The sequence below is a fragment of the Aotus nancymaae genome, unplaced genomic scaffold (assembly GCF_030222135.1).
Source record: "Aotus nancymaae isolate 86718 unplaced genomic scaffold, 86718_ANA_hifiasm-v0.15.2.pri h1tg000016l, whole genome shotgun sequence".
In the NCBI taxonomy this organism is placed as follows: domain Eukaryota; kingdom Metazoa; phylum Chordata; class Mammalia; order Primates; family Aotidae; genus Aotus; species Aotus nancymaae.
In genome coordinates, this window is record NW_026988428.1 from 62,802,197 (window position 1) to 62,829,763 (window position 27,567).

At 41.6% G+C, this 27,567-nt stretch overlaps 1 protein-coding gene across 5 annotated transcripts; it reads left to right on the top strand.

Moving 5' to 3' along the window:
- RESF1 (retroelement silencing factor 1) lies at positions 1-27,567 on the top strand. Of its 5 annotated transcripts, none has more exons than XM_012458420.3 (5): positions 1-78; positions 1,331-1,429; positions 14,167-19,241; positions 20,524-20,607; positions 26,842-27,567. In XM_012458420.3, the coding sequence occupies exons 3-5, from the start codon at positions 14,234-14,236 to the stop codon at positions 26,997-26,999; spliced, it is 5,250 nt and encodes a 1,749-aa protein (XP_012313843.2). In that variant the 5' UTR covers positions 1-78; positions 1,331-1,429; positions 14,167-14,233; the 3' UTR covers positions 27,000-27,567. The 5 variants fall into 5 exon arrangements, with proteins under 5 accessions (XP_012313843.2, XP_064233507.1, XP_064233506.1 ...); XM_064377437.1 differs by having other exon boundaries at positions 14,167-18,461; XM_064377436.1 differs by lacking the exon at positions 26,842-27,567 and adding an exon at positions 20,725-21,883.

The following is a 27,567-nucleotide window of genomic DNA, read 5'->3' on the forward strand; positions in this document are numbered from 1 at the left end:
CCACTTGACTTAAACTCTGGGGCCCGGGAGGCTGCCGGTTTTCTCCCTGCTCGGCGGGGTGGTCCTCTCTCCTGGTCGGTAAGTGTGAGGCGAGCACCCCGAAGTCTCCTCTTCGCCTTCTGGGACCCGGGCGGGGTGGGGGCCTGGAGCCCGAGGCGCTCGCGGTTGGGGCCGGCGCGCGGCGCAGAGCGCTTTTGTTCTGCAGCGAGGACGCAGTCGCGGGCGGCCCCGGAAGCCGGGCCTCGGGCCCCGCCGGCTCGCGCACCCGGCCGTTAGCAGCCCAGAGCTGGGCCGGGCTGCCGCGCCCGCTTCTGCCCGCCGCGCCGGGGCCAGCCTTGGGCCTCCGCGGACGCCGAGCCTTGCTCCGGAGGGCGGGCCTCGCTGGCTGTTTTCCCTTATTGCCTGGCTCTGCGCGGTAGAGGTCGCGAGTGGCGGGGGCGAAGACGCGTTTTGTTGAACTGCGAAGTGGTTGGTTAGACGGGTGGGTGTGAGAGCTGCTTATGTTTTTATGTCTTTCCTGTCGCTGGAGTGAAAAATATATATATTTGTTTTGCTATTTCCGAGCGTTCTCCTCCCCGACCCCCTTAAGTCGAAGCCTCCTGGATGGGAATTGCTCTACTCGCATCTCCAAGTGATCCGCGAACGCTTCTGTGCCGGAGATGCTTTCTGTTCCTCAGCAAGAGTTCCTTCAGGCATTTTTAAATGCACAAACGCATACCCATCTTAGGTGTTCTCGAGGGACACGGATTCCCTAAGCAAACATCCTTAGGGTCCGGAGTTTGGCAGCAAACTTTCGGGGAATCATTTCCGTGAAAACAATTTATTTGTAGTACATCCAGTGCAGACCGTCTTAAGACAGGGATGTGTATGAGCTTGAGGCTCATTTTCATTTTGCGGGGAGGGGAGTCGGGTGCATTTCAATAGGCGGGTCTCAGAGCTTGTTTGGGGATTTTTTTCTGCTAAATGTGTTAGCTTTAATCATGTTTCACTGTCATGTATGTTAAGGTTTTAGCTCTTTTCCCTCTGTGCAGTCTGATTTTTTCTGTTTAATACCAATCCAATAAAGACAACTGCAGAGAGAAAGTGTTGTTTTGAAATGATAATACAATAGCGGACCTAGAGGAGCGCACATAAATTCTAACGTAAGTGAATGGTATTTTCAGGCCAGACCTAGTTTCTATTTCTGTGACTTAGGACACTTAATAAGAATTCAGTAAACTTAGCATGCTTTCAGTGCAGCCTTAAAAGAAACAGTTTTGCACAGCAATGTCATATCAGTAAACACATTAGCGTATATTCTTAATTATAAAACGTTTCTTGCTGTCCCTAGGACCAAAGAAGTAAATACAGGGTGGAGGGAGACTGACATGTTTGGCGGGAAATGGGAACGAACATACACAGTAATTAAAGAGCAAAGTTGTGCTTAAGGGTAAGTATGTCACCTCTAAGAAACCCACCCTGATTTAACCAGGCAGTTACGCTCAACTATGGAGTAGTTTTATGGAATAAAATTTTATGTAACAAAATTACCAGCTCGGTGAATCCACATTGGTTAAAGATTAAACTGTGGGACAATGGATTTGACGACAAAGCTTGAGAAGAAATTATGTTGTTGGCATGGTGCTGAGAAATCAGTTGTTAATCTTAGCAAAATAAGGAAGAGGTCTGTGGTAAGGTAGTTGTGGTGGAAGTTACCGGGCAGAGGTCTGCTTCTGTCTGTGCTGTGTTTTTTAATTTGATTGTTTTTATTTATTACTGTTTGTGGCACATAGGGGAATGTGGCTCAGAGCACCACTCTGGAAGGATGCTTCGGTACAGCCAAAGTGGTCGTGTTCCGGGCTTTCATCCTGTAACCACAAAATGTGTTAGGAAGTCTCACCTCATGACTTAAGACCATGGTCCCTGTAACACTGCTTTGGTTCAGATCTTGGCTGTAGCACTCAGCGCCCAGTATCTGTACGATCTTGGGAAAATAAACCTCTGTTTTCTCATCTATAAAATGGGGACAGGCACTTCTGTCATGGGATTATTGTGGTAGAGTTACATGAGTTTCATGCATATCACACTTACACAGCTTCTGACACATGTTAAGCACCCAATAAATGTTAGCTATTGTCATGTGAGAGGAAATAGGTTTGTGGCCTGGGACGTGTAACACTGGCTTAGCACACATTCAGTTGGTTCATTTAAGCTCTAAATTCATGAGCTTTCTGTTGTTAAGCCCATCAGTGTAGAACTTAGATTCTCTTTTTTGTAGGTCCTGTTTTGTTAGGAAGTACTGTCACTACTGGTCCACATCTGGATTTACATGCAGGCTTGTTTGAAATAAAAAATGCCTCCACTAAATTCCTAGGCAGGGCAAACTTGCCCTGAAGCTTCATTCTTAAACATTATCTCTTTGATTGTACAGGAATCTCTCTTCCTTTCTAGATGATCAGTGTCTTGGACATAGTTGGAGCTCAAATGCTTAGGGAATTGATTTAATGTGTTTAAAACATATTTATAGGCCAGAGGTGGTGGCTCACCTATAATGCCAGCACTTTAAGAGGCTGAGGCAAGCAGATAGCTTGAGGCCAAGAGTTCCAGACCAGCCCTGGCCTCAAGTTGGCCAACATGGCGAAACCCCGTCTATACTAAAAACACAAAATTAATTCAGACATGATGTTGCATGCCTGTAATACCAGCTACTCCGGTGGCTGAACCTGGGAGGCAGAGGTTGTAGTGACCTGAAGTCACACCACTGCACTGCAGCCTGGGTAACAGAGCAAGACTCTGTCTCAAAAAAAAAAAAAAAAGGTATTTATAAAGATAAATTTCAAGAATCTTTGTTTCGTCTAATCAGCCCTCCTTACCTCCCCCATTGGAGGCACACTGTTATGTAAAGTAGACAGGGAGTGTATTCCTTTTGAGATAAGTCCAGGAGAACAATTGACTAGCCCTGGCTATAGATATGCAAGTTAACATTGACTTTCAAAGAAGGTGGTGAAGGAAGAATCTTGGACTTTGAGGAATTCTAACTGCTTTGTTGGGTGGCAACTAGGCAGTACTTCTACTATTCCTAATACCTTAAGTGTACTTGTAAATGAAGAGCAAAGTTGGAGGCTGTAGAGGTAAATATCTCAAGTGAGATCGAAGGTATGCATTTCATGCTCCTGGGTTCATGACTGCGAAGATTTCATGACAGTAACTCTTGATGTATCAAATTATAAGGTTTCATTTGTAAATAAAGCCTTATGATTAAAATGATAGTGTATCAAGTTGTATTGTCCCATTAGGTTTTAAGAAACAGAAACCATAAGAGAATTATTTTTCAAGCCCCAAAGGATAATTCATTAGATTATTAGTTCATGGAACAGGGCTGGGTACAGCAGCTCATGCCTGTAATCCCAGCACTTAGGGAGGCCAGGGTGGGTGGATCACCTGAGGTCAGGAGTTGGAGACCAGTCTAGCTAGCTGGGCATGGTAGCGAGTGCCTGTAATCCTAGCTACTTGTGAGGACAAGGTTGCAATGAGCGGAGATTGAGCCACTGTACTCTAGCTCGGGTGACAGAATGAGACTGTCTCAGAAAATAAAGTTCATGGAGAGGCATCTTTGGGTTTTGATGGCTCCAGTATCTAAATCTGAATGTTTTAAAGGTTTGGGACACTGTATCTTTGAGCTCTGCTGTTCTCTGCCTTGGTTCTCAGGTAGATCATCCCTCCACTGGGCACCCCTGACATGTCCAGATACATATGCAAGCAGCTTCAGGTTGTTCAGAACATGCCTTTTGTAACTACAGTTAAGAGATACAATCAATAAACCATTTATACACCCATTTACACCCAGTGTACAGTGGTTTTTAGTATATTCAGAGTTGTGCAACTATCACCACTATCAATTTAAGAACATTATATTGACACCCGGAATATCTCCATACTCAATAGTGGTAACTCCCCATTTTCTTCAGCACACCCTTCCATAGGCAGCCATTAATCTACTTATGTAGGTTTGCATGAACATTTCATGTAATTTAAGTCATAATATGTGGTATTCTGTGGTTTTTCACCAGCATGTTTTCAAGGCTTATTTATTAACATATATGTTACTTCGTTTCTATTGTCAAATATTCCATTATGTGGATGTGCCACTTTTGCTTATTCTTCCGTTAACAGATCTTTGACATGTTTTCACTCTGACTCCTATGAATAGTGCAGCTTATGATCATTCATACTGTTAATGTAGACATGTGTTTTTAATTCTTTTGGATAACTACTTAGGAGTGGAATTTGTTGGTTATGATAACTGTTTAACATTTTGAGGAACTGCCAGACTATTATGCAAAGTAGCTGGGATTACTATTTTATTTTTATTTCTCATTTAACTTTTGTTTTACGTTTGGGGGTGCTTGTGTAGGTTTATTATATAGGTAAAGTTGTGTCATGGGGGTTTCTTGCACAGATTATTTCATCACCCAGGTGTGTTTTCATATCCTCTCCCACCTTTCACCATCCTATAGGCCCCAGTATGTTGTTCCCCTCTGAGTGTCCACGTGTTCTCATCATTTAGCTCCCACTTATATGTGAAAGCATGCAATATTCAGTTTCCTGTGTTCGTTTGCTAAGGATGAAGTCCTCCAGCTCTAAGGTCCTACAAAGGACATGGTCTCTTTCTTTTTTCATGGCTGCATTGTATTCCCGAGTGTATGGGTACCATATTTTCTTTATCCAGTTTATCATTGATAGGCATTTAGGTTGATTCCGTGTCTTTGCTATTGTGAATAGAGATGCACCATTTTATACAGCAATGTTTGAGAGTTCTAATTTGTCTACATCCATCGACACTTAACTTTCATAGCACCTGAAGTGGTAGCTCATTGTGGTTGTGACTTGCATTTTCCTTATAATTAATGATGTTAAGCATCTTTTTATGTGCATATCGATTTCTTTGGAGAAGTGTCTATTCAAAACCTTTGACCTTAAATTTGTGTTGTTTTTGGATTGTCAAGTTGTAAGTTTTTAATATATCCTGGATTATTCTCATTCCTTACTGGTGACCATAAATGTGAAGGTTTACTTCTGGGTTCTAAGTTCTATTGCATAGATCAATGCCTGTCCTGTGTCAGTACTATATGGTCTTGTTTACTGTAGTTTTATCGTTTTGTTTTTTGTTACTGTTTTTAAGAGAGTCTCACACCCTGCTGCCCAGGCTGAAGTGCAGTGGTGTGATGTTGGCTCACTGCAGCCTCCACCTCCTGGGTTCAAGCAATAATTTTGTCTCAGCCTGCAAAGTAGCTGGGATTGCAAACACACGCCTGTTTTGCTCTTGTGGCCCAAACTGGAGTGCAGTGGCGTGATCACAGCTCAATGCAACCTCCGCCTCCCAGGTTCAAGTGATTCTCCTACCTCAGCTTCCTGAGTAGCTGGGATTACGGGCATGCACCACCACACCCGGCTAATTTTTGGTATTTTTAGTAGAGGCAGGGTTTCTTCATGTTGGTTAGGCTGGTCTTGAACTCTTGACCCCACGTGATCTACCTGCCTCGGCCTCCCAAACTGCTGAGATTACAGGCGTGAGCCACCGGGCCCAGCCGTCTACTACTCCCTTTTTAATCCCTCCTTTTTCTACCTGGCAGTTAGTGAGTGGAAAATGAAAGTGCCCTGATTGGTCCGCTCCTCTAACCAATCGGACTGGTGGCTGGTCGCTACTTCATTTGCATAGAGCGAACCAATGGGAAACCTCTAGAGGGTATTTAAACCCCAGGACATTCTGTAACTGGCTGGTGCTATGGCTCACGCCTATAATACCAGCACTTTGGGAAGCTGAGGTGGGCGGATCACGAGATCAGTTGGAGACCAGTCTGGTCAACAGTGAAAACCCGTCTCTACTAAAAATACAAAAAATTAGTCGGGTGTGATGGTGTGCGCCTGTAATCTCAGCTACTCGGGAGGCTGAGGCAGGAGAATTGCGTGAATCCAGGAGGCGGAGGTTGCAGTGAACCAAGATTGTGCCACTTGGTTCCAGCCTGGCAGCCCAGGCGACAGTGCAAGACTCTGTCTCAAAAAAAAAAAAAAGAAAATTCTGTAACTGATGCTCTTGAGCCGCTTGCTGCACACGTGCCCCCTCTGTGGAGTGTACTCTCCTTTAAAATAAATCACTGCTTTGGCTACTTTGTTTGTGTGTTTTGCCCAGTTCTTTGTTCAGGATGCCAAGAACCTGGACAACTACCTTCAACCACATGCTTTCGAGGAACTCATTTGTTCCACTGAGGGCATTTTGTCCATCTCCAGTGGCAGAAAATTGGCTTACTCCTATTGTAAGAAGCAATACTTGTATGTCGAATACAGTTTTTGCCTCAACACAATATTGTCCTTTTTTTTGTTTGTTTGTTTGTTTTGTTTTTTTTGAGACAGAGTCTTACTCCGTTGCCAGGCTCTGGAGTGCAGTGGCGTGATCTCGGCTCACTGCAGTCTCTGCCTCCCAGATTCAAGCAATTCTCCTGCCTCAGCCTCCCGAGTAGCTGGGATTACAGGTGTGTGCCACCACGCCCAGCTAATTTTTGTATTTTTAGTAGAGACGAGGTTTCACCATGTTGGCCAGGATGGTCTCCGTCTCTTGAGCTCATGATCCGCCCACCTTGGCCTCCCAAAGTGCTGGGATTACAGGCGTGAGCCACCGCGCCCGGCCTCAACACAATATTGTCTTATGATTTGTACCTGCCTGACCCACACTGATGTGTCACGCATACTTGGGGGTATTTGTCAGATCTTTTCAGATATTAAAGACCACCATACCTCTAGTACATGGTGCATCCAATCTTTTGGCTTCCCTAGGCCACTTTGGAAGAATTGTCTTGGGCCACACATAAAATACACTAACACTAGATGATGAGCTTAAAAGAAATTGCAAAAAAAACTCAGATGTTTTAAGAATGTTTATGAATTTGTGTTGGGCCTCATTCAAAGCTGTCTTGGGTTGCATGCGGCCCGTGGGCTGTGGATTGGACAAGCTTTCTCTAGTAGATAATGTTTCCTTGAGGTGGGTACCCAGAGGGCTCCAAAACAAATTACTTGGCAGAATTCTGGGAAGGATAACTGGTTTCTGTTGTCTGTAATTCCATTTTAGGGAATAATACAACTAGAAAACATCGTCTGAAATTTGTCTCTGTTGTCTCTGCTCTGAAGGCACAAGGTAGTGTCAGCATTCTAGCCTGAATGATGATTGTTTCATTGGTCTGAACTTCCTGCTGGCCAGTCAAGATATATGTGATTTCCAGAACTTCATGTTCTATCTGTGTTAATGAGTCAGAAAAAGTAGAACAATTTATTTCTCCTTTTTTTTTTTTTTTAAACGAAGAAAGCCCTGTGGCTCTCATTGGTGAAGCTTGGTGTGGTATTTGGGATATATTTAGATGGCTTGGCTCTGCAATGGGAACCTTGTGGTGTGTCCTCCACAATAGGTGTGATCATCCTGCTGGGAGTCACAATTACAGACCCTTTTAATCCAATGTTGCCTAAAACAAAATACAGTGGATCAGGATATCTGATTGGATGGCCTGTGCTTCTGAATAGAGTTTGTAGTTGGATACATGAAAGACGAGAAGGCAGAGTTGTAGGTAAACAGCTTGACCTTGGTGCCCTGATGACTTGCTCTTCTCACAGACCATGCAGGCAAAGCTTAAGCTTAGTCACAGGCTGACCCATATTCTGGCAAGACACCCTGCAGGTCCTCCATGAACAAAGTGAGAGAAAAACAGCCCTGTGAGTAACAGTCACAAAGCTGTTTCTCATCTGCCTCCTTAGTTTCAGTTGAGCCTAGGACTTTACCACCTTGGGGGCTATGGTTGCAGGCTATAAAATGGCCACAGTTTGGTGTTCTCATCTGGCTTGGTGTCATTCTGTGAGACTGGGGATACTGATCTTGATTTTGCTGTTGAACCTAGTAATATATGAATCCATTTGTCCTTTTGCAGACTGCGTTTATAGAAGCGTAGGGAACTGTTCTGCGCCTTCTCACCACTGTGCTGCAGAGGGAGGATTGCGAGTCTTTGTTAATTTGTTGTGATATTTAAATGAGATAAAGTATATGAAGCATTCCACAGAGTTCTTTACATGTAGTAGATTTTCAAATATTAGTTGTTTATATTAGTACAAATGTACCTCAGCTTATGATGGAGTTATATCTTGATAACCCATATTAAGTAGAAAATATCATAAGTCAAAAATGGTGGGAGTTTTTTTGTTTGATTTTAGGGTTTTTTTTCTTACTGAGACAGAGTCTCGGTCTGTCACCCAGGCTGGAGTGCAATGACGCGATCTCGGCTCACTGCAACCTCTGCTTCCCGGGTTGAAATGATTCTCCTGCCTCAGCCTATCCAGTAGCTGAGATTACAGGTGTGCGACACCATGACCGGCTGATTTTTGTATCTTTAGTAGAGATGGGGTTTCAACATGTTGGTCAGGCTGGTGTTGAACTCCTGACACCCAGCTGGTGTGTCCACTGAAGAACTGATTGCTTGTTACTTGGGGTGAAACACCCACACATCTGGTGTCAGAAGTGTGAGAAATTCTCAGAATTGTTTATATTAAAATATTTTTTAAATTATTACATTTACCTCTAATGTTTTACATTTTGTTTTTGTCTGTCTTTATTCCTTTCTTATTCCTTAGTGGGATTTATTTTGCATAATGAGTATTTTCTAATGTAGCATTTCAATTTCTTTATTTTTAATTTCCTTAATGATATTTTCACTGCATATTTTTTATTTAATGGAAGCACAAATTCTTTTTATTTATTTTTATGTAGCACAGATTCTTTTTAAAAATAATTTTTTAAATATCAGTGATGTGGCCTGGTAGAGATCTTAGATGGGGCAAGAATTTATTTTCACAGAGAAATTATAATGATGAACCATGGAAACCTTGTCTGTGGTAATCTGCATTAGAATATATTCTCAAAAGTTCTAAGAATACAAAAAAGAAAACAACAACAATAAAAAGTTCTAAGAATACATTATATCCAAAAGTAGATTCTGCAGTCCTAGAGACTGCAGCTGAACCTCGAACAACGTGAGTTTGAACCACGTGGATCCACTTACATATGGATTTTTTTTTTTTTTAGAAATAGTCTTGCTCTGTCCCCCAGGCTGGAGTGCAGTGGTACAATCTTGGATCACTGCAACCTCTGCCTCCTGGGTTCAACCAATTCTCTGCCTCAGCCTCCCAAGTAGTGGGGATTACAGGTACCCGCCACCACGACCAGCTAATTTTTGTATTTTTAGTAGAAACAGGGTTTCACCATCTTGGCCAGGCTGTTCTTGAACTCCTGACCTTGTGAGCCACCCTCCTTAGCCTCCCGAATTGGGATTACAGGCATGAGCCACCGCGCCCAGCCCACGTTTAACTTTTGACTCCCCAAAACTTAAGCACTAATAGCCTACTGTTTAGTGGAAGCCTTACCAATAATACAAACAATTAATATATACATATTTTGTAGGTTACATGTAGTATATACTGTATTTTTAGAATAAGCTAGAGAAAAGGAAATTTTATTAAGAAAATCACAAGAGAATATATTTACTATTCATCAAGTGGAAATGGATAATCATAAAGGTCTTTATCCTCATCACATTTATCTTGAGTAGGCAGAGGAGGAGGAAGAGGGGGGAGTTGGTCTACCTTGTCTCCAGGGTGGCAGAGACAAAAGAAAATCCACAGATAAGTGGACCCACACACTTCAAAGCCATGTTCAAGGATCAACTGTAGTGTCTCTTATACAGTGTCTAATTAAGCTTCATGCTTTTTTTTTTTTTTTTCGAGATGGTGTCTCTGTCACCCAGGCTGGAGTGCAGTGGCACAATCTTGGCTCACTGCAACCTCCGTCTCTCAGGTTCAAGCCATTCTCCTGCCTCAGACTCCTCAGTAGATGGGATTACAGGTGCATACCACCATGCCCAGCTCACTTTTGTATTTTTAGTAGAGACAAGGTTTCACCATGTTGATCAGGCTGGTCTCAAAGTCCTGACCTCATGATCTGCCTGCCTTGACCTCCCAAAGTGCTGGGATTATAGACGTGAGCCACCGAGCCCAGCCTCATGCTTATTTTTTGTTGAGTTGTCTACATTTTTATTTTTATTTTTTATTTATTTATTTTTTTTTTTTGAGACGGAGTTTCGCTTTCGTTACCCAGGCTGGAGTGCAATGGCGCGATCTCGGCTCACCGCAACCTCCGCCTCCTGGGTTCAGGCAATTCTCCTGCCTCAGCCTCCTGAGTAGCTGGGATTACAGGCACGTGCCACCGTGCCCAGCTAATTTTTTTTTTTTTTGTATTAGTAGAGACGGGGTTTCATAATGTTGACCTGGATGGTCTTGATCTCTCGGCCTCCCAAAGTGCTGGGATTACAGGCTTGAGCCACCGCACCGGGCCTACATTTTTATTTTTAAGAAATTCCCTATATAGGCTGGATATGAGTTCTTTGGTATGTATTGCAAGTGTAATGTTCTATTTCGTGACTCCTTTTTTACTTCCTTATTGGTGTTTTTTATAAACTGGTGATTAATTTTTATGCAATTTATTTTATGGACCTTTTCATTGTGCCCTGTTTTACAAACCTTCGCCTATCCCAAGGTCATAAAGATATACTCTTGTATTGTTTCTAGAAACTTTTTTTTTTCTCCTGAGATGGAGTCTTGCTTCATCGCTGAGGCTCTGGAGTGCAGTGGTGCGATCTTGGCTCATTGCAACCTCCCCCTCCTGGGTTCAAGAGATTCTCCTGCCTCAGCCTCACAAGTAGCTGGGATTACAGGCGTGTGCCACCATGTTCAGGTAATTTTTGCATTTTTAGTAGAGACAGGCTTTCACTATGTTGGTCAGGTTGGTTTCAAACTCCTGACCTCAGGTGGTTTGCCCATCTTGGCCTCTCAAAGTGCTGGGATTTACAGAAGTGAGCCACCACGCCTGGCCTGTTTCTAGAAACTTTAAAATGATAATCTACATGGGATTGATTTGTGTGTATGTCTCTGGATGTGTAATTGGATAAGGCTTATTTTCATTTCGTGGCATATGGATAACCAATTGACCTAGCTTTATGTATTGAAAAGAACTTTTTCCTAACTTTGTCATAAAACAGATATCTTTTATATATAAAAGTACATGTCTTTGCTATTCATGCTTGTTTTGCATTGCCATGGAAAGTTTATAATCAAGCTTGTAAATTTACACCAAGAAAATCCACTGGGATGTTTACTGGAATTGCATTGACTCTTTATTATTATTATTTTGAGACGGAGTCTTGCTCTGTTGCTCAGGCTGGAGTGCAGTGGCACGATCTCGGCTCATGGCATCCTCCGCCACCTAGGTTCACACAATTCCCCTGCCTCAGCCTCCTGAGCAGCTGGGATTACAGACATGCACCACCACGCCCAGCTAATTTTTTTGTGTTTTTAGTAGAGAAGGGGTTTCACCATGTTGGCCAGGATGGTCTCAATCTCTTGACTTCGTGATCTGCCCACCTCAGCCTCCCAAAGTGCTGGGATTACAGGTATGAGCCACCGTACCTGGCCCTTTTTTTTTTTTTTTTTTTTTTTGTGAGACAGAGTCTCACTCTGTCACCCAAGCTGGAGTGCAGTGGTGCCATCTCAGCTCTCTGCAGCCTCTTCCTCCTAGGTTCAAGTGATTCTCATTCCTCAGCCTCCTGAGTAGCTGGGATTATAGGCGCCCGCCACCATGTTCAGCTAATTTTTTTGCATTTTTAGTAAAGACAGGGATTTGCTATGTTGGCCAGGCTGATCTCACTCCTGGCTTCAAATGATCCACCTGCCTTGGCCTCCCAAAGTGCTGGGATTACAGATGTGAGCCTCTGCGCTGGCCTTATGATGCGTTTGTTATTGTAGTTACTTTGATTTCCAAATAACAAACTTTGTATTCCTAAAATAAGCAGTTTGGTTCTCATGTATTATCCCTCTCATCAGTTCATTTAGGTTGCCAACATTCTGTTTATAAAAGCAAAACTTAAGCAAACCAAATTTTTATCGGTAGAGGACAGGTTAAATGGTGGTCTGAGAAAATGCTTTTCTCTGCTCTCACAATACTTCTGACACCAGATGTGTCGGATTTTTTCCCCCAACTGACCAGTTCTCCAGATACCAACTGGGTGGCTTGTGATATGATTCAATTCTGACACTGTCTACCTGACGTTACCATAACAGATACCACAAGTTAAAGGGCTCAGTCCTACAAGACTGCCCCTACTTGAAGGCATTCATAAATCTAGTCTTGTATTTCTGACCACCTGGATATAAAGCAAACAAAGTATGCTTTCTCTGAGGTCACTGCCTTCCCAGTACTTCAATGTGTTCACCAACCCCGAAGCTCATCGAATCTCATTGTTCACAAGGTGTTTTGTTTGTTTGTTTTGTTTTGTTTTGAGATGGAGTCTTACTCTGCTGTCCAGGCTGGAGTGCTGTGGCATGATCTTGGCTCACTGCAACCTCCACCTCCCAGGTTCAAGCTATTCTCCTGCCTCAGCCTCCCAAGTAGCTGGGACTACAGGCGCCTGCCACCACGCCCAGCTAATTTTTGTATTTTTAGTAAAGACGGGGTTTCACCATGTTGGCCAGGATGGTCTCGATCTCTTGATCTCTTGATCTCGTGATCCGCCTGCCTCGGCCTCCCAAAGTGCTGGGATTACAGGCATGAGGCACCTCACCCAGAGAGGGTTTTTTTTTGTTTTTTTTTTTTTAATTCTTATTCTGTCACCCAGGCTGGAGTTGAGTGGCGCCGTCATGACTCACTGCAGCCTCAACTCGCAGGCTCAGGTGATCCTCCCACCCTGCCTTCTGTTTTCTGAGTAGGTGGCTGGGCCATGGGCATGCACTACCATGGTGGGCTAATTTTATTTTTATAATTTTCAGTAGAGATAGGGTTTCACTATGTTTCCCAGACTGGTCTTGAACTCCTGGCCTTAAGAGATCCTCCCACTTCAGCCTTACAGAGTGCTGGGATTACAGGCATGAGCCACTGCATCCAGCCAAGAGTTTTTATAGAGTGCAGTCTCCAGCTTCCCCTACCACTTTATGGAGATCAGTGGTTAGAACTAAAAGTTCCAACCCTTTAACACTTGGTGTTCTTGGTGACCATCAGCTCTATCCTGAGGCTATCTAGGAGCTCTCACCTTAAGTCATCGCAATAGCATAGACTCAGGTGTGCATACACAGGGCTTTCATTATGAATAACAAAAGATACTCCTGACAGTCAAGAAATTCCAAGGGTTTTAGGTGCTTTGTGTGAGGAACCAGTGACAAAGACCAAATACAGTTCTTAGTATACCACAGGTAATACAGGATGAAAGTAGAATGCTTTGCAGACCATGAGGTAGATGGGAGGTGTATATATAATATACTGGATCAAATAGATGAAAAACAGGCAATTGCAGACGATGTGTTTGGGAGGATTCCATTTGTTTTAAAAGAAGTTTTATTTTTGAATTAATGCTTGCTTATGCCAGAAATTTTCTTGAGAGCAGTGGTGTAATCTCGGCTCACTACATCCTTCACCTCCCAGGTTCAAGTGATTCTCGTGCATTAGCCTCCTGAGTAGCTTGGATTACAGGTGTGCATCACCATACCCACCTCATTTGTTGTATTTTTAGTAAAGATGGGATTTTGCCATGTTAGCCAGGCTGGTCTCAAACTCCTGACCTCAGGTTATCTACCTGCCTCAGCCTCCCAAAGTGCTGGGATTACAGGCATGAGCCACTGCACCCAGCCTTATGCCAGAAATTTACTGAGTTCAGTAAGGTAACCTTGAATAGTGCTGGGGAGTTTAATGTTGTGTTAACCATATGTTTGAGATTTTTTTTAATTGTCATCTTAGCTTTTTTTTTAAAATACAGTTAGCATGGATTACTTAGAATAGAGAGTCTGTTAAAATAAGTAAAAGTAGAAGGTGATTGGAATTGAAATGTAACAAAAAGCTAGCTGTTAATTGTGTAGAGTGAATTTCTGTTAAACACTTTAGAAATTTCATTGACACTTGCCTTGTTGTATCCTCTATTGCTCTTTCTCTTCCCAAATTAACGATGAGGCTGCTCTGAAGTTTCAGTAATTAGGATGGATAGTCAGCTACTGATTTTTTTAGAGGTTCTATCTAGGCAAAACAGCATTTTAATAAAAGATTTTTGTTTCTTACAGATTCCTGACATTCAAACAACTGACTTGTAACTGACTTGGAATACATTGCTACTGTATCAAACCGACAATGAACTGGAATGCAAAACCAAAGAGTGCTACATTACCACCACTGTATCCGAAAAGCCAGCCACCTTTTTTGCAGCAGTCTGTAATAAACCAAGTTACCACAACATCTCCAGGTTCTTTCAGCTATCCTGGAAGTAACCAAGAAGCATGCATGTATCCCAGTAATTCAAATCCAATTTCACAGCCACTGCTAAATATCCAGAATTATCCTCAACAGATCTCTGTTTCTGATATGCATAATGGGACAGTTGTGGCCTCACATACTTCAGTAGAAAGAATAACATATGCAAATGTTAATGGACCCAAACAGCTAACTCAAAATTTGCAAATGTCTTCAGGAGCTACACAAAACGTATGGTCGAACTCAGCAATGAGGAATCCTGTGCATTCTCCTATTGGGGCAACTGGGTCTCATCAAACTCATTTTGGAACTAACGCATCCAATATGCCTGCACTGCAGAGTCAATTGGTAACATCAGATACCTATTCTGTGCATATGCAAATGATCCCTTCTAATTCTACACGACTTCCTGTGACTTACCAAGGAAACCAGGGACTTAACCAGTCTTTTTCAGAGCAGCAGGTTGATTGGACACAACACTGTATGTCTAAGGGACTGACTTACCCTGATTACAGACCACCTCCAAAGCTATACCGTTACTCACCACAAAGCTTTTTACAAGATCCTGCCATTCAGAAAGGAAACTTTACTACATCGTTACAAGTTAAAAGTAGTCAGCTTCCAAATTCTGTACTAACTTTATTGTCAAAGCAGACTGCAGCTGTACCATCACAGCAGTATGCCATGCAAACTGACAGAAGACCTCCTCCTCCTTACAACTGTAGATATGGAAGCCAGCCTTTGCAAAGTACTCAGTGTATTACTAAACACTTGTCTTTGGAAATTCCTCCAAGTGGAGAAATGCACTCATCTGAAATGAGGACCAGCTTTCAACAGCAGTGGCAAAACCCTAATGAAAGTATTAGCACAATTGGAAATTTCTCTAACTTGAAAGTAAATACCAGCAGCAAACAACCTTTTAATGATCCCATTAGATCTTCTGTGGATGGTGTTCAGACTCTTGCTCAAAATAATGAAGAGAAAAGAAAGGATTCTTGTAATCCAACTTCAAATCAAGTACTGGACACAAGTGTTACAAAAGAAAAGCTAGTAAGGGATATTAAAACATTAATAGAAATAAAACAGAAGTTTTCAGAACTTGCAAGGAAAATTAAAATCAATAAAGATCTTTTGATGGCAGCAGGTTGTATTAAAATGACTAATACCTCTTACAGTGAACCAGCTCAGAATTCTGAATTGTCTCTGAAACAAACTGCCAAAATCCAGTCTGCACCACAGATAACTCCAGTAACGTCAGAGAATGCAGATAGACAACCACCTACAGTAGTGAAATCTACGGAAACAAGTAAGACTCATTGTACGTTGAATTCTGACATTCAGAAAATCAATTGCAGAAGGTTTAACCAAGTTAATTCTGTTGTTTTACCAAATCCTGTCTATTCTGAAAAGCAGCCAATGCCAGACCAGACTCATGATGTGAAAGTTCTCACTTCAAAGACATCAGCTGTTGAGATGACCCAGGCAATATTGGGTACTCAGCTTTCATCAGAAAATGTTAGCAAAGTTGAGCAAAATTCAGCAGTTTGTGAAACAATTTCTGTTCCCAAGTCCGTGTCCACTGAGGAATGTACATCAGACATTCAAAATAAAAATGCACTACTTATCAGTTTGCTTTTACAGGCAGGTAAGACTCGGAAGACACTATTAAAAGATGCTAGTCAAACTATTCAGGATTCTAAACCAGACAGTTGTGAAATGAACCCAAGTACCCAAAAGACTGGTAACCAACTAAATTTGAAGACCATGGAAACTCCAAGTATTTCTAATGTAAGTGGTGGGATTTCGGACAACTCTTTTTGCAGTGAACAAGAATCCTCAGTAAAAGGAATGCCTGCTAAAAGTGACAGTAGCTGTTCCATGGAAGTGCTAGCAACCTGTCTTTCTCTTTGGAAAAAGCAACCTTCAGAAACTACAAAAGAAAAGCAGTGTGATAAACTCAGAACAAACACAACAGCAGCTGAAATTTCAAAGCCTGCTAGCATCCACTTTAAGAGTCCTTGTTCAGTTGTGGGAAATTCAAATTCTCAGAATAAAATAAGTAATCCCTCACCGCAAACAACTTTGTCAGTGGTAGCGCACAATTACGAGTCTTCAGGCATAAATACAACAAAGGGAACAGAACTCCAGATTGCCGTAGTCTCACCGTTAATTCTCTCAGATGTCAAAACATTATCTATCAAAGGAGTAACACCTGCAGCATTACCTGAAACAGTGTATCCAGTTATTAAAGAAGGCAGTGTTTGTAGTTTACAAAATCAGTTGGCAGAAAATGCAAAGACAGCTGCTGCTTTGAAAGTTGATGTTAGTGGACCAGTAGCAAGTACTGCAGTATCAACCAAGATTTTCCCACTAACTGAGAAGGAAAAGCAGAATGACTCAACTAACGGGAATTCAGAAGGCACACTTAATGTCAGTCAAGGAAAGCATAACAAATTAGAGTCAGCTATCCATTCTCCTATGAGTGATCAGCAAACCTCACAGGAATCAAGGGATAGTACTATTGTGAGTAGTGATGTACTACAGATTGACAGTATATGTTCTCTGGTTGAAGGTGATACCTCTTACAATTCCCAAATTGCAAAGATATTCAGCTCTCTTTCTTTGAAAGTGGTTGAGCCACAGAAACCATCTCTACCCAATCAGCAAGGGATTGGTAGCAGAGAACCAGAAAAACAATCAGATGACACCACTGAAAATAAAGACTTTGGTTTTCAAAAAGATAAACCTGTACAGTGCACAGATGTTTCACATAAAATATGTGATCAGCCAGAGTCAGAGCCACCCTTAGAGACATCTTTTAATAATCTTGAAGTAAACAAAGGAATTCTGGAGGAAAGTAGTTTGGAGCATGCCACTGAAGAAAGCACAGCTAACGATATGTGTTCATCAGCTTCTATTCAGGAGGATATTTACCCCCAGGAAACTGATGTATCCAGCAATTACACTGCCCAAGGTCCTGCAAGAAATGAAATTCACAGTGATAAGGCACCTGTCTTATACCTACATGACCAGCTGTCAGAACTTTTAAAAGAGTTTCCTTATGGCATTGAGGCTGTTAATACATGTGATGGTTCTGTGGGCCAGCAAACAACATACCCGACCTCAGAAGATCAAACTGCTGATAAAACCAGTTGTGACTCCAAAGACCCAGAGGATCAAATACAAATTACAATGTTAAGCTCAGAGCAAATGAAAGAAATATTTACTGAACAGGATGATCAGCCCTGTGTGGTAGACAAGTTGGAAGAACCTGAGAAAGAAAAGCCCATCACAGAAGTAGGTAGCCATTGTGACCTGCAGGAACCTGCAGGAGGAGAAAGTCATGATTCTGTGATACTGGACTCAGAGAAAGATGACATCCACTGCTGTGCGTTGGGTTGGCTCTCCGTGATTTATGAAGGAGTACCCCAGTGTCGGTGTGATTCCATCAAGAACTCAACTTCAGAGGAAGAGAAAGGAAAAGACCAGTGTTCTCCTTTGGAGACCAACAGTTGTAAACAAGGAGAGAGAACCTCTGATAGAGCTGTCCCTGTTGTTGAATCTAAGATCCTTCTAAATAATCCAAAGACTCCTCCTACTCCTCCAGATGGGGAAAGTCATTTTCCTGAAATACAATACGATAATATAAAAGATGCATCCAAAACAAAACATAAAAGCATACCAAGAATGGAACAAGAATTAACTGCTGGTCGGTTTTCATCTAAATGTGATAAACTAGATGATCCCTTGCAAAATCACGCACACAAAAAACTGAGGTTTCATGAGGTAACCTTTCACTCCAGTAATAAAACGACAGCATCTTATGAACAAGCTTCTCAAGAAACCCAACAGAAGAAACATATAACACAGCACTCACGCCCACTAAAAGCAAAAACAGCTTTTTTGTCAAACAAAGATCTATATAAGAAGCATAGTTCCTTGGGACAGTCGTCGCCAGAAAAGATGAAATTCAAACCAGATGGCTTCAAACAAAAACATTTGGAAAAAAGGAAGTTAGACCAAGGGAACATATTAGATATGGAAGTAAAGAGGAAGAAACATGATAAACAAGAACAGAATGAAAGTTTGGGAGCTATGTTCAAATTAGGTGAGTCTTCGTCAAACCCAAAGGAGAGGGCCGTTGTTAAGGAAAAGATAGTATCAAATACTAAGTCTTTAGACACAAAAGCTAGTTCATCTAAATTTAGAATTCCAATTCCTAAGGAGTATTTACAAAGGCAGAAGCGTAAAGAAGCTGTGAGTAATAAAGCATCGAAAATCTGTGTGAAAAATGTACCATGTGATTCTGAACACATGAGACCCAGTAAATTTCTACAGGTCGGAAGTTGTGGGAAATCGAATGAGAGACACAGCAGCAGTGTACAGACATCTAAAGAATCATTAAATGGCTTGACAAGCCATGGTAAAAACCTCAAAATCCACCATTCTGAGGAGTCTAAAACATACAATATTTTAAAGAATGTTAAAGAAAAAGTTGATAGAAAGCAGTCTGACAAAATATCTATTGACCAGACTAAATTAGACAAGAAATTAACCAGTATAAGCAATGAAGCTCAATTCAGCCAAATGCCTCCCCAAGTAAAGGATCAAAAGAAATTATATCTGAATAGAGTTGCGTTTAAATGCACTGAACGTGAAAGCATTTGTCTCACCAGATTAGACAGTTCACCCAGGAAACTTCATAAAGATAAAGAGAAGAGACAGGAAAATAGACATAAGGTCTTTTTATCAGCAAAAGGTAACACAAATAAATCAAACATGCTGGAGTTTAAATTATGTCCAGATATCTTACTAAAGAATGCAAACTCTGTGGAAGAACAGAAGGATGTAATGCCTCATCCCAGGAAGGAGCAAGCCTGCGTGCAAGGTCCAGTATGATTTTCTTGGTGGTGTCTACAACATTGTAAAGAGCCATAGGTCAATATTTGGGCTAGCACCTCTTATGTTGTCTGGGCTGCTGGGAAAGACTTAAATGTGTTATGCCCACTACCTAGTATTTGTTTTGCCTGGTAAACCTATGTTTTATTGGGGAATATTTGTTTTGTGTTTATTGCCACCTTATTGTAAGTTGTAGGAAATTGGTAGTCATGACAAGCTATATAAAACTTGCCAAATAGAAGTATTTCAGTTAGTACCAAAAAGGCTGTACTGTGAAAAACATTTCCACATTCCTTGTGGGAATGTCAGAAAAGTGTCAAGTAGCCAGTGTTGTAAAGTCTTGGTTTTGTTAATTTTCCTTTAGACTTGTAATTTGAAAGACCTGTGAACTTGAAATTTTGTTCTAAATATTAGAGGATATGTAATTATTAATAATGAAGTCTTTTTGTTCATATGGAAATGGGTCTACTAATTGTCATCTTTGAAACAGTTGATGACTGTTATCACTATAGTTAAAATGGTAACATCTAGCCTACTCAGAAGCTGGAAGGACCATGAAGGTAGTATTGTCCAGTGTTACAGTTTAAAATCTGTAGAGCAAAGCTGGCAGCTTATGAATATTAGGTACCTAATGGTAGACTTCTCAATGTAGTGCAGGAAGGAGGGAGAAAATTGATATCTAGTTATTTGTGGTACTAAGGGAACATTTAGAGGTTGTGGATATTATATGTAAAGTATTGTGCTAAGAAACTCAAGACTGGAAAACTTAAGGATTTGAATGGAAATTGGAGTCTTTGCTTTTCTGACTATGTTTGTTGGAGTTCATAAAACAATAGCATAAATAAGATACGTTTTCCTGGAAAAGAATATAGGGATATACTCATTTGGTAAAAAATTGGTGCTTTCAATAGGTTCTTTCATTTGGGTCCTTAGAATTTGAGGTGTGGATGTCATCAGAACATGGGAAGTGGGTGGGGGCAATGTAACTTTCTATCACATGTGTCCTTAAATATCTTGAGATGTGTTAACCTGTTCAGCTCAGGTGAGGGGAACATAATTACATAGTAAGGATAAACTCATTTTTTAATGATGAAATAAGCATTTCAAATAGGGGAAATTATTTTTCCAGTCCTTTTTATTGAGTTGTGTTACATATGGTTATATTGAGTGCCTTCCAAAATCTGTTTTCAGCTTACATGATTTTCCTTTGTTGTAGTACTAAAGGAGATGATTAGCAATATCTAGAGTTCTGAAAATGAATATTTAAATAGTTTCAGGAATAAAAAGTACAAAAGAAGACTGGTTAAAATGTGTTACTATGAAGAAAAAAACACAGAAAAACAGCCAAGAAAAAGGTAAAGTATTTTTAAGTCTTGTTTCTACTTATCTGCCTATCTGGTATATGAAAGTTGGATTATGATTATGATATGATTGTAAAGTATGATTTTATTCTTTTTTTTTTTTTGAGATAGAGTTTGCTGCAGTGGCATGATCTTGGCTCACTGCAACCTCTGCCTCCTGGGTTCAACCAATTCTTCTGCCTCAGTCTTCCCCAAGTAGCTGGGACTACAGGTACACACCACCACGCCCAGCTAATTTTTGTATTTTTAATAGAGACAAGGTTTCACCAAACTAGCCACAGTGGTCTCAATCTCTTGACCTTATGATCTGCCTGCCTTGGCCTCCCAAAGTGCCGGGATTACAAGTGTGAACCACCGTGCCCAGCCCCATGTTCTTTTTTTCAGTCATTCAATGTTTGTGTTTGAGTGGTAGGAGGACATTTTCCTGTTGTCATGCTGTGGGACTTAATTTTCTTTCAACAGGAAAATAATTCTCATCACAATAGGTTAGATAAGATTTTTATATATTTTACCTGTATAGTTCCAGACAGCAAATACTTTAGGTTTTCTGGGTCATAAAGTGTATGTCCTGACTACTCAGCTTTGAGTCTATTGTTTCAAGGAAGTGGCTGCAGATAGCATGTAGATGAGTATCAGCTGTGTTCTGATTACCTTTTTTTTTTTTAAAGACAGAGTCTCACTATCACCCAGGCTGGAGTGCAGTGGCATGATCTTGCTTCACTGCAACCTTCGCCTCCCGAATTCAAGTGATTCTTCTCTGTCAGCCTCTCATAGCTGGGACTACAAGTGCACACCACCATACCCAGCTAAATTTTTTGTATTTTTAGTGGAGACAGGGTTTCACCATGTTGGCCAGGCTAAACTCCTGGCATCAGGTGGTCCACATGTCTCCGCCTTCCAAAGTGCTGGGATTACAGACATGAGCCACCACGCCTGGCCTCTATTTAAACTTTATCTACCAAAATAGGCAGCAGGCTGGACTGTTTGCCAGCCCCTGAATTCGATTATTCACATGTAAATTTCATTAAACCTCAATACAATTTAGGCAAGGATATTCCCATTTTATTGATAAGAGGTGTGACATCATTTGACTTACGTTTCATTGCTAGTTACTGAATAGGGACTGGAACCTGGTCCCCTCTCTTCAAAGTCCATTAAGTAAGGTTGAGGTATAGTCAGCCCTCCATATCTGTGTGTTCTGTATCTGTAGATTCAAACAACTGTGGATTGAAAATATTTGGGGAAAAAAAATAAAAATAGAAACTTAAAAGACAATACAGTATAACAACTGTTTACATAGGATTTACGTTGTATTTGGTATTAAAAGTAATCCTGAAATGATTTAAGGTATGTAGGGGGTATGCTTTAGATTAGGTAAAAATACTATGCCATTATATAAGGGACTTAAGCATCCCCAGATTTTGGTATCTATTTGGGTGGCTGCTGCAGAGGTGTCCTGGAATCAGTCCCTCTTCAATACCGAGGGATGACTGTATTTTAATAATGAGAGACTGATCCTAGCTGGGAAGGGATTTGGGCTGAGGACCAACTAAAGAAGCTAGAGTTTTGAGTTAGTTTAGTTTTGAGATGCTCTGTTGCCCATGCTGGAGTACAGTGGCATGGTCTCAGCTGACTGCAGCCTCTGCCTCCTGGGTTCCAGTGATTCTCCTGCCTCAGCCTCCTGAGTAGCTAGAACTACAAGTGCACTACCACGCCTGGCTAGTTCTTGTATTTTTAGTAGAGACAGGTTTCTTTCACTGTGTTGACCAGGCTGGTCCCAAACTCCTGAACTCATGTGATCCCCCCACCTCGGCCTCCCAAAGTGCTAGATTACAGGTGTGAGCCACCGCATCCAGCCAAGTATTTGATAGTTAATACAGTGAAAGTACCTTGTTTTAGGGGTTTGCTTTGAGAATTAAAAGCTAGAGCTCAAAAGTTTTGCCTTAGTTTTGGTTTATTAAATAGGCAAAGGGGTTCAGAGCCTCAAAAATGGAGAGCAGCAGAATTTCACTAAGAGAAAGAAGCACATCTTATAAAAGGAATTGACAAAGGTTGTGAAGAGAACTTCAAACAAATACATAGAATCAGGCATGTAAAAATTGAGCAGAGGCCGGGCGAAGTGGCTGGCTCATGCCTGTAATCCTAGGACTTTGGGAGGCCGAGACAGGTGGATTGCCTGAGGCCAGGAGTTCGAGACCACCCTGGCCAACATGGTGAAATTCTGTCTCTACTAAAAATAGAAGAATTAGCTGGGTTGTGATGGCACACCTATAATCCCAGCTACTCAGGAGACTGAGACAGGAGAATCACTTGAACCCAGGAGGCAGAGGTTCCAGTGAACTGAGATTGAATCTCTGTACTCCAGCCTGGGTGACAGAGCAAGACTCCATCTGAAAAAAAAAAAATTGAGTCAGATAGCATTGAAACATGCATATGCAAAAAAACTTGAATCGATCCAGAAGTATACTCTTAATTAGAACAGGACAAATAACCTAAAGAGTGAATGAAGAGCAGTGAGAGGCCTGAGAGTGGAAAAAAGTGCCCCTTGGGTTGGAAGGGAGAAAGATAAAAATGAGAAAGATACAAATGGGCATGGAGATTGGGGTAAGAAAAAAGCTCCATGGAAACAGGAGAGACATGATCATTATCTCAAAGAGGAAGCAAGAGGCATGTTTGAAATCTGAAGCTGAAAACACTCAAAAGTCAGATACACAGGATTGACCAGAGACGCTCAGAGATAAGCATGAGCTAAATGACATGTGCAGATAGCACAGCAGGATGAGCAATGCATGGCAAATGTGAGGTCAAAATACTCAATCATGGTGAAAGAAAAACACAAGCCAGGTCACCAGTACAGTAAGGTGAAGCTGAGTGAGACTAGCCAAGAGATGAGTCATACATCTCTGTCATAGCATGACAAAACACAAGTAGGTGAGACCTAAGGGAGAAGAAAGAAAACCTCAGGTGGTGATATACAGGCAATTTTATTTACTTACCTTTTTTTTTTTTTTTAATTTTTTAGGTCTTGCTCTGTTGCCCAGGCTGGAGTGCAGTGGAGCGATTTCAGCTCACTGCAGCATCCACTTCTGGGGTTCAAGCGATTCTCCTGCCTTGGCGTCAGCCTCCTAAGTAGCACAAGCCACCACACCTGGCTGATTTTTGTATTTTTAGTAGAGACAGGGTTTCACCATGTTGTCCAGGCTGGTCTTGAACTCCTGACCTCAGACGATCTGCCCACCTTGGCCCGCCAAAGTGCTGGGATTATGGGCTTGAGCCACTGTGCCCAGCTACATGGGCATTTTTAGAAGCCTATGAGGGGTGAATGAAGCTGGCTCTGGAGAAGGGATCTCTGGGGAATAGTGAATTACACACCTCAGACAAAGAGGCTAGAGAACTGTGAACCAACTGTAAAGTGAGAGAAAAATGCTGCGGTCTCCCAGATGGCTATAAAAGAAACTTACCTGGCCTCGTGTGGGGCCCATGTGCATCATCCCAGCACTTGGGAGGCCAAGGCCAGAGGATGGCTTGAGCCCAGGAGTTTGAGACAAGCTTGGGCAACATCAGGAGACCCCTTCTCTACAAAGAACTTTTTTTTTGTTTGTTTATTTTTGAGACAGTCTCACTCTTATCGCCAAGTGCCAGGCTGGAGTGCAGTGGTGCGATCTCGACTCACTGCAACCTCCCCCTCCCGGGTAGCTGGGACTACAGGTGCATGCCACCATGCCCAGCTAATTTTTTTTTTTTTTTGTATTTTTAGTGGAGATAGGGTTTCACCATGTTGGCCAGGATGGTCTTGATCTCTTGACCTCATGATCCACCGGGCAGGCCACAAAGAACTTTCTAAAAAATTAGCCAGGTGTAGGGGAGTGCACCTGTACTCCCAGCTACTTGGCAGACCTGAGGAAAGAAGATCACTTAAGCCCACAAGTTGAGGCTGCATTAAGCCCTGATGGCAGCACTGCACTCCAGCCTGGGCAACAGAGCCAAGACCCTGTCTCAAAAAAAAAAAACACAGGAAAAACAAACACCTAAATTCGGTAGCAAAGTTTACAGCATGTTTGAAGTCCTAAGCTAGGGTAAAGAGATGAAGAGGAAATGACAAGAATTTCTTGGAAAGCAACTTAGAGATTATCTTAGGCTTCAGTGTTACTAATTCTTAAAGAAAGCAAACAAAGAAGTAGAATTTGCAGCAGATATAAAGAACTAACAGGACAGAATACTCCACACACTCAGGTAGAAAAAGACAACCAGGACCCCATTACTCAGAAGGAATTAGCTACAGAGGAATGAAATGTACAGATAGTCCCTGACTTCAGTGGTTTGACTAAGGATTTCTTGACTATGATGGTATGAAAGTGATACACATTAAGTAGAAAGTTATTTCGAGTACGCATACAGCAATTCTGTTTTCATTTTCACTATAGTATTAAATAAATCAGGCCAGACATGGTGGCTCATGCCTGTAATCCCAGCACTTTGGGAGGTTGAGGTGGGTGGATCAAGAGATCAAGGCAATCCTGGCCAACATGGTGAAAACCCCATCTCTACTAAAAGTATAAAAATTAGATGAGCGTGGTGGCACATGCCTGTAGTTCCAGCTACTCAGGAGGCTGGGGCAGGAGAATTGCTTGAACCTGGGAGGCAGAAGTTGCAGTGAGCTGAGATCAGGCCACTATACTACAGCCTGGCAACAGAGCAAGACTCCATCTCAAAACATTGTAATCACATGAGACATTGAACACTTTTTTGTTTTGTTTTGTTTTGTTTTGTTTTTCAAAACAGGCTTTGTATTAGATTTTGCCCAATTGTAGGCTAATGTAAGTGTTCTGAGTGTGTTTAAGGTAGGCTAGGCTAGGCTATGATATTTAGTAGGTTACGTGTTTTAAATATATTTTTGGCCCAACATGGTAGCTTACGCCTGTAATCGCAGTACTTTGAGAGGCCAAGGCAGGTAGATCACCTGAGGTCAGGAGTTTGAGACCAGCCTAGCCAACATAGTGAAATGCGCAGTCTCTACTAAAAAGGCAAAAATTAGCCAGGCATGGTGGCGGGTGCCTATAATCTCAGCTACTCAGGAGGCTGAGGCAGGAGAATTGCTCGGAACCTGGAAGGTGGAGGTTGCAGTGAGCCGAGATCGCACCATTACACTCCAGCCTGGGCTAACAACAGCAAGACTCAGTCAATAAATAAATATATATCTATATCTATATATATTTTTTTCTTGAGATAGTCTCACTCTGTTGCCCAGGCTGGAGTGCAGTGGCACAACATCAGCTCACTGCAGCCTCCAGCTAATTTTTGTGCTTTTAGTAGAAGCAGGGTTTCACCATGTTGGCCAGGCTGGTCTCTAACTGGCTTCATGTGATCCACCCTCCTTGGCCTCCAGAGTGCTGGGATTACAGGCATGAACCATTACACCTAGCCTTAACATATTTTCAGTAGGTGATGGGTCATTATAAAGAGAGGATACTGAAGTTAATGTAATACTGAAGTGGTCTAAAAAAACAGGAAAGTATGGACATGGTACCAAAATATGAAAACTATCCTTTTCATGTACTGTTGGGAACAGACTCATACTTGTATTCTTTGTTTTTTTTTGTTTTTCTTTGAGACGGAGTGTCGCTTTTGTTGCCCAGGCTGGAGTGCAATGGTGCGATCTCAGCTCAGCGCAACCTTCACCTCCCAAACAAATGATTCTCCTGCCTCAGCCTTCCGAGTAGCTGAGATTATAGGCATGTGCCACCGTGCCTGGCTAATTTTGTATTTTTATTAGAGATGGAGTTTCTCCATGTTGGCCAGGCTGGTCTCGAACTCCCGACTTCAGGTGATCCGCCCACCTCGGCTTCCCAAAGTGCTAGGATTACAGGCGTGAGCCACAGGTCCTGGCCTACTTGTACTCTTTATATTGCTAGTTTAGATAGCTGTTTAAAAGGTCACGTTAATGTTTTTTGCAATGATATATTTTATTTAGCCAAGAGTAAGGTAGAGCAGAACAGCCCAAGGGAATTGAGGATGGGGCAAGGAAGTGAGATTACAAAACAGCTCCCAAAAGAAAGGCAGGTTGTCATGTGCCTATAACTTACAACTCGATGGGTGAAGAGCTACAGTTCTCAAACTTTTGCTCAACTCCTTGCCTTAATTTTTTATCCCACAAATAGATATTTTTTCAGTTTTGATTATGTATCGACCACAGCTAACATTAAGGTAAGTAAACTTTGTTTCTTTTAGATAATGTTAATTCAAGACACTCGAAGAGAAGCTTCAGTGCAGATGGATTTGAGATGCTACAAAACCCTGTAAAAGATTCAAAAGCAGTATTCGAAACCTACAAACAGAGGTTCCTGGAGAAGAGAAGCAGAAGCCTTGGTAGCAGTCCTGTAAAATAATTGTAAGACATGGTTTTGTAGTTGCCACTGGGAAATTTCTTTCCTTTTCAGTTCAGAATATTTTGCTGTAACTAATCAGAAATGCCGTAATAAAAGTTTGGTTCCCACTTTCTTTGTATTTCATTGAAAGTGCTTAATGAAAACAGCTTGAGAACTTTGGGTAGGCATATGTAAGAAATGGATGTTATTCATCGGGGAAACTGTAAGGTATTTGAATGTCTACTTTATTGAACCAGGTTTACCATTATTTAAAAAGGTATGCTTATACAAATAGATTGGAAATCCTGTCCGTCCTGAGGGAGGACTGTTCCTCAGTTAAGGACTTGTTTATTTAAATGGGACTGTAAATATGTTTTGGTTTCTAAGCTGTATTAGCAAAACTTATTTTTCAGAAATGCCCACTGTGATGTGAATGTCAAAGTATATTCTTAAGTATTTTATAACGAATCGTAAACTTTTTTTTTCCAGAAGTCTTATTTTATACTTGTGAAACTAAACATGATTTTTGGACAATGTTTAAACATTACTTTTCATACTTTAAATAAACATTTATTTTTTAAAAAACTAA